At 41.1% G+C, this 7,605-nt stretch overlaps 1 protein-coding gene across 1 annotated transcript in view; it reads left to right on the forward strand.

Moving 5' to 3' along the window:
• Positions 1 to 3,903: 3,903 nt before the first annotated feature.
• The window catches only part of dok1b (docking protein 1b), a 168,201-nt gene continuing 164,499 nt past the window's right edge, over positions 3,904 to 7,605 (forward strand). Inside the window, exons 1-2 of the mRNA XM_084326767.1 lie at positions 3,904 to 3,991; positions 5,852 to 5,899. Coding sequence (XP_084182893.1) covers positions 3,932 to 3,991; positions 5,852 to 5,899 — 108 coding nt within the window. The 5' untranslated portion in view covers positions 3,904 to 3,931. The remainder of the gene's footprint in view (positions 3,992 to 5,851; positions 5,900 to 7,605) is intronic.

A 7,605-nucleotide genomic window follows, 5' to 3' on the forward strand; every position in this document is an offset into this window, starting at 1 on the left:
CTAGATAGCTTACCCGCGCTGCCGGCCAATGGAGAGCGACGTCACTGAACCGCCGCCATCTTACCCCAGTCAGCCTTGAGTGAGAGTGAGTGAGCTGCACAGACAAAAATACTCATAACTCGCTGAAATATTGACGGATTTACAAACGGTTTGGTTTATTACAAGCATTATTAACGTGGCTATGATTCAAGCGGTTTGTTAAAAAAAACATCTTTAAAAAAAGATTTTTTTTATAAGTATGCAGTATCATAACTACATCTTTGATGTTTATAGCAAACCAACCCGTTTGTAAATCCGTCAATATTTCAGCGAGTTATGAGTATTTTTGTCTGTGCAGCTCACTCACTCTCACTCAAGGCTGACTGGGGCAAGATGGCGGCGGTTCAGTGACGCTGGTGACTCCGCCTTAAACTATCTAGTGTTCTATAGATATCTATGCTGCAAACTACCTGGCTATCGCCATGCTCTAAAACAAACTCTAACCGTAACCAACTTCGAAAGAGCGCCTAAGCTGAGTAGCCTCCAGCTGCAGCCCCGGAGATGTTCTCTCACGGGCAACTTCCGCCAGCCACACAACATTTCTGCCGCTGACAGGACACGCGCTGATTAGCGGAAAGTACGGAAGTATCTCGAAGTACGTCTGATGTTTCTCTACGTTAGTCACGTTAATTTAGGGTGACCAAACGTCCTCTTTTGGCCGGACATGTCCTCTTTTCACGCCCTGTCCGGGCCGTCCGGGGGGGTTTATAAATGCATGAAAATGTCCGGCTTTCACGGACCGTTTGCATATACTTAAATTGACTGGCGCATTGCACAGAATACTACGGTAATCTGTTGCGTGTGTGACGTAATCCCTGCGAAGCTTTGTGGGCGGCTCTACAACTACACTCACACACAAACAGAGGAAGAGGGGACAGAGTGGAGCGCAGCTCACATTCACAATGCCAAATAATGTACTTTTACAGATGAACTGCAGAAGAAATTCCAAATGTACCGACCCGTCGGAACAAATGGGAGGCGAAGTTCACTAGTGCACGCACTAAATCCGAAGCCAATGTGTTATAGCGCCCCACTCGACTCGATTGATGTCGCACATGAAGCACTCAAATCAAATCCAGTACTGTGGTGTTTCTACAGACAGGAGTAACCACGGAGCAGTGACAATATTCCCAATCATAATAGTACTTTGACTGGAAGATGGGTGGCATGCAAACAAAATGAATCGAGGTTAAATACACCAAATGAGACAGCAGAAACCATTGCATAATATCTCATTGAAACATGGCAAAAAAAACGATTTGTCTGAAAAAGATATTTGTTAACACTTTGATTGCCTAAGGCTAAATTCATGATATACCATAGGTTGCCGGCTCCATTTGTCTATGGAGAAATTCCCCTTCTTTGCAGGGCTATAACTTTTTAAATTCTATTGCTAAATTGCCATTATTAGGGCCCATTCAATGTCCTATATGTATTGTTCAGGGTGAAGCAACGTTAAACTTTTTCATTCACATATTCATACTAAAGTATGGTCTAATGTATAAGTATGTTTTCATCTCTTTCTGCAGCTTTCTCCAGAACGTGATCTATAGCCCCAAATGCATTATATTGATGATGAAATACAGTTTGATGGCAATCGGCGCGATATAAAAAAATCCAACTGGACGGACTTCTGGAAGTTACTACACGTAATCTGATGTTGACCGGATGGCCGAGGGGGCGTTTATAATTCCGTGGGCAGCGTTATACCATTCATCTAATGTGGGTCAAATGTTCATCATAGCAGTTAGTATCGTACACATTGAAAAATAACGCTGAATCTTACCGTATCTTCCTCGCGCCGTTGGGCGATGAGCGTGGAACCGACATTTTCCTATTATGGGATATAGAAATATCCGGTCCATTTCCAGGTTGTATAATAATATATACGTCCAAATCATGTTGTTTTTTCGAGTTATTTGCAGCGATCGATGTTCACTGTGTGAAGACTGAGTCTCTCTAACACTAGCGAGTGCCCGGACCCCATATGGAGTGAGTCCTACCGGGTTAAAGGTAACATCCGTTTTTTCGATCTGCCGATCGGCCACCAGATGGCGGTCTTGAACCGCTAGAGGATTGAGAGGAGATCACACTTGTGTCTCAGGACCCCGCAAAGGAAATATGATTCCGATCACAGATTTTTTAAATATTGATATCAAAGACGAGTTACGGCGTCTTCGGCAACTTGAGCATGGCGGGGAAGGACGCCTAAAAGCGTCTTCCGGCAGTTAAAGTGTTAACAGGATTTTCAATTTTCTATTATTTCATATATTTTGTTATTTATTTTTGTCCAGTAAGACTTGAAAAGAGAGCTATTATTTTGTTACAGGTTGATTTTTAAGTAATTATTGTGCCATTGAGATTTGTCAGATAATTCTAGGCATAATCATCAAGCATGCTGATTGTTAACTTTGGTTTGGTGTGTCTTTGGTTATAGAGAGATAGTGTTGTGTTATATACAGTCAAATAATATAAATAATAATTGTATATCCATAGAGAGGAGGCATACTTTAAATATATTAAAACAATAATGCATCTTTGAGTAAACGTTGAGTATCGGCATGCGTTGCTCATGGGACGGGGTTGCACGCCGTGCAAACAGTCTGTGAGCAGAAGCACGCACATGCACGGATGTGCACACGCGTGCACACAGGAATGCGCTGCACCCGACTGATGCGCCAACTCGCTAAGTACTACTTTGCATAACAATATGGCCGGTTGTCAGGTGTGTTCAAATACGTTCTCAGATACATTCACACAAAACTTGTGAATGAAATGTGTTACATTCCATTCGTAGAGGCAATTAGGCACTGTCTTTAGTCTGTGCTATGCGAGGGAACATCTATGTGCATGCGCGGGAGCACGCGCGCGGCGTCATTAAAACATAGTGCAACCAGTCGTCCCATTAGCAACGCATGCCTGAGTATCATTAAGTATCTCGAGGCTGGGGGGGCATGTCCTCTTTTTTGGAAATCAAAATATGGTCACCCTAGTTAATTGAATGTCAAAAGCAGATGCAGTTAGTTAGCACGCAGCAAACAACTTTAACAAAGATGGAGAAATGCAATTACAAGGTAAGCCTTATTATTACCTTGTATTCATAAGATAAGATAAATTCAGCAGCATGGGGAGGGGGGAGGGGAGTACAGGTACAGTGTCGGCGCCATGGGGGGGCATTCGCGGGCCATGTCCCCCCAGATGACGCACTGTGCCCCTCCAAAACGTCATAGGCAATTATTATAAAAACATTTAATTCTTTTTATTATAGTAAAAGTCAGATGTTTTCCTTTATAAATAGGCTATTTGGCCTATTATTAAACGAAATTAAACAAAAAAAAAGTCTTAAAAGAAGTGTATGTTTGATCGCACGTAGCCCCTTTCGTGACTGATGCACCGAGTGAATCCACAGTCACTTGCTCCTCAATAGGAAACCAACCTAGATTTACCATGAAGGACTGGTTCTGGTCGAACCGTTCGTTATACAAGTATCACAGAGAAATGTCAAAGATACTCACAGTTGCACGAGGGTCTTGGACAGAGATACGGGAGGGTTAGAAAGCTCTGCGTTGCTAATAAACATTTTAAATATCTTTTATAAACTGGTCAAAACGGCATTATTTCCAGCGTTGGGTGCATGATGCGCATGCGCTGTGATCACAGCGCAGGCGCAGCAGGCAGCCAAATACGGAAATAATGCCGTTTTGAGCAGTGTTGATCCCAGTTTATAAAAAACAGCAAACAGTCTCGCCCACCTCTCCAATCTTATTTCGTTGCATGATAAGCTTGCGTGTAGTTATTGATTATTATATGCGAGGGGAGGGGGTGGGCGGTGGGGGTCAATCGGAGATCGGGTTTAGAGTCAGAGAGTTGCGTAGTGGTTGTAAGAGGATCCATGGACCTTCCCCGCTGTACAGTACCTGCTGGCACAGACATAACAAGGCATATGCAGACAGTGAGTAATGTGTTCTCAACCAGGAGCACAATTAACAGTTACTTTCACTTATTAATGAATGTAAAGCCCAGCCTCTGGCTTATTTCATACTGTTTAATTTGTGTGTGTGTGCACAAGACGCGAGTTGATTGATTGATTGAAAACTTTATTAACAGATTGCAGAATGGGTACAATACAGTACAGTGTGTTTGTTGTGACGTGAGAGAGAGAAAGAGAGAGAGAGACTGTCTTATCTCTTATGCGCACTCATGTTTTGAAATGCATGTTGGTTTGCGGGAAATTCGTTTTCTGAAGCCTATATTTTATGCCCCCCCCCCCCGAAATTACCATATGCCCCCCCGTTAAATTCGCTCTGGCGCCGACTCTGTACAGGTAGTAGAAGACATAGAGGTACAGGTCACATAATTATAGTACATGTGGAGATGTCCCTGCCCTTTCTCAACCTCAGTTTGATCTGTGGTGATGAGCGGCCAATTTCTTGTGTGCAACAGAAATATTACTTGTCCTATTATTGTCCCTTATTTGAAGAGATTAATGCACAAGAGCTGTACTGGCCTAACAGAAATTATGTTTGTGCTTTCTTCTAGATAACGCCTTCAACCATCATTTGGCCATGGGACTGGTTCTCATCATCATTTCATCATTTATTTGTACATGGAATTACCACAGTCCAACAGTACATATTCATATAATTCACCAAAAATACCATGGCCGAAAGGAACAGGAAGAAGAAAACAATCTTATTATATACCTGCCCCTACACACACACAACACACACCGATAGACATATTGTGTAAAACCAAACAGAATATACCATTTTGCAAAGAAAATTAAACATCAACACAACCAAATTAAATCAACATAAATAAACCCATTTTGTCTATCTATCAGTCAAACTACATATTTAGGTTAATTCATTTACACCCCCCCCCCCCCCCCCCCCCACACACACACACACTTATATAATGTATTATACTTCTATATACTATCTAATTTCTATTTTATTATAATATAACTAAATCATACTATTTATTCTACACCATATTTGGTACAGTATTATACAATATTTTAATATATTATTATTCTATGTTACGCTGCTATATACTATATTACTATACTCATACTGGCCTACACTACAACTCTATGCTACGTCATCCTGACACGCTAAAGTGCAATATTATACTAAACTGTGCTATACTGTCTATGTATCTTTTCTTTGCACAACCTTTTGAAGTGAAATATATTAGTGGAACTCTTTTCATCGTTCTGCAAAGAGTTCCATAGTTTGATACCTATAACTGAGGTGCACCTTTGTTTTAAGGTTGTTCGTGCAAATTGGTGTTTAAAATTTAATTTCCTTCTGCTGTCATCTGGACAGGGAACGAACAACCTCTGTATATTTGCTGGTAATACTCTGCATTTTGCTCTAAACAAAACTAATAAAGTCTGTATTTCAGCTAACTCTTTAAGTTTCAATAGTCTGGATTTAATAAATAATTCGTTGGTATGTTCTCTTGAATCTACATTGTGAACTATTCTTACTGCTCTCTTCTGTAATATAAATAATGGCTTTATGTTGCTTTCATACGTGTTACAATGGAAATATAAAATGTTTTACAAATTGCTAAAAACACTGTAGACTGATTTCTTCTGCAGTTTATTATTGCATTTACATGTTGAAATAACCATCGCTTAGATCAATAACACTTGTTACCTAAAAGCTGTAAATAGTTATGTAATGCCATTAGATTTGAAACGCATTTTAGCATTACAACCCAATAACTTAACTATGTTTGTATTTGTTACACCTTATCCTCAGTATTTTGAGACACTGGGTAACACCATTATCCTCTCATCTAGGGACATCTATGGATCTCAGGTATGGACAAATCCATTATTGGAATACAGGTAGGTACAGAGCAAACGCTGTCTGATTGACAGTACTCCCTGGAAGAAGAGATCTTGTATCTCAATGGGACATTCCTGGATAAATAAAGGATAAATAAATTGATTGGTTGATTGAAAACTTTATTAACAGATTGCAGAATGGGTACAGTACAGTACAGCTCAATACATACAATTGTTAAGGGGATGCAGACCAGAGAAAGACTTTCGTCTTGTTTACATCAGGGTCCCCCATTTTCAATTCATCATAACATATATGACATACAAATAGACAGTACTGCTACATCTATACATTTATGACATACCAGATTTGCAAAAAAATGGTTTGTGATACAAAAAGAGTCCAGAAAAGAGAGTATATACATTTGACGTAGAAACTGTACATTGGAGGAGGTTGGGTAGGTGGGGGGGGGACGACTGTACATTGGGGGGGGGGGCGGGGGGTCGGGTAGGAGGGGTGGGTGGGTGGGGGACACTGTACAACTGTACAAGCAAAACTGTACATTGGAATATTGACAACCATACTTGGTAATTTACTGTACATTGGAGGGGGTTGGGTTACAACACAGGAGCAGAGTATAAACAGTACAGGAATGAGAAAGTCTAAATGGGTTAACATTTTAGTTTATTTCCTACCTGATCGATATACATTCTGTAACTTCGCCCCCCCCCCCCTCTCTCATGTTGATAACGGAACAAGGAACTCTTCAATCAATCACTCAACAACCGCACGTAGAGAAACATCAGACGTCACGTACTTCGAGATACGTCAGACGTACTTCGAGATACTTCCGTACTTTCCGCCAATCAGCGCGTGTCCTGTCAGCGGCAGAAATGTCGTGTGGCTGGCGGAAGTTGCCCGTGAGAGTGAGAGAACATCTCCGGGGCTGCAGCTGGACCCTATTGCCTAAGCCAGGGGTCAGGAACCTTTTTGACTGGGAGAGCCATAAAAGCCAAATATTTCTAAATATATTTCATTGAGAGCCATATAGTATTTTTAACGTATAATAAATTAAATATGTCTTACTTTTAATGCGACTTCTGGTGCTGCATGGTTTTGCTGATGGCCTTGTAATCTGGTTCATACGTGCTGAGGTTGAGCTTCATGCAGGCGTTGAGGCTTCCATCAGTTAAACGTGAGCGTAGGTTGGTCTTAATGTTCCTCATATGCGAGAATGACTGCCCATATGCATATGTAGAGCCAAACATGGTCAATACGGCAATACTCACGCTGCATTGTGTGGTATGTCACAGGAAGCTCGTTCCAAGTTTTAAGAATCAGCTGGTCTTCAGGTTGAAGATTTTAAATGTCTGTCCACTTGTGTTCCCTCGCCAGCTCTGCTCGCTATATCTTCAGCTACAGATACTATTAGCTGTATCTTCAAAACAAATTTCTGTTTACTTTAAAATGACACAGTATTATTAAGAAATATCACAAGTATTAAAAAAAAAATTAATTTTTTTTTTTTTTTACTCAAAAATTTCTGGGAGCCATATGCTGTCACCAGAAGAGCCATATATGGCTCGCGAGCCATACGTTCCCGACCCCTGGCCTAAGCTGATCTCTCGAGATAAAGCTGGGAACGAGGTTAGCCTAAGCTTAACCAGTGTAGAAACTTGCGGTCCCACGATTGGCGCCCATGTCACATGACCAGAAACGCGTGGGCCAATCAGAGACGCGGAAACAAACATTTGTTGTCGAAAGTATT

The sequence above is a fragment of the Notolepis coatsorum genome (genome assembly GCF_963971535.1).
Source record: "Notolepis coatsorum genome assembly, chromosome: 1".
Taxonomy (NCBI): Eukaryota; Metazoa; Chordata; class Actinopteri; order Aulopiformes; family Paralepididae; genus Notolepis; species Notolepis coatsorum.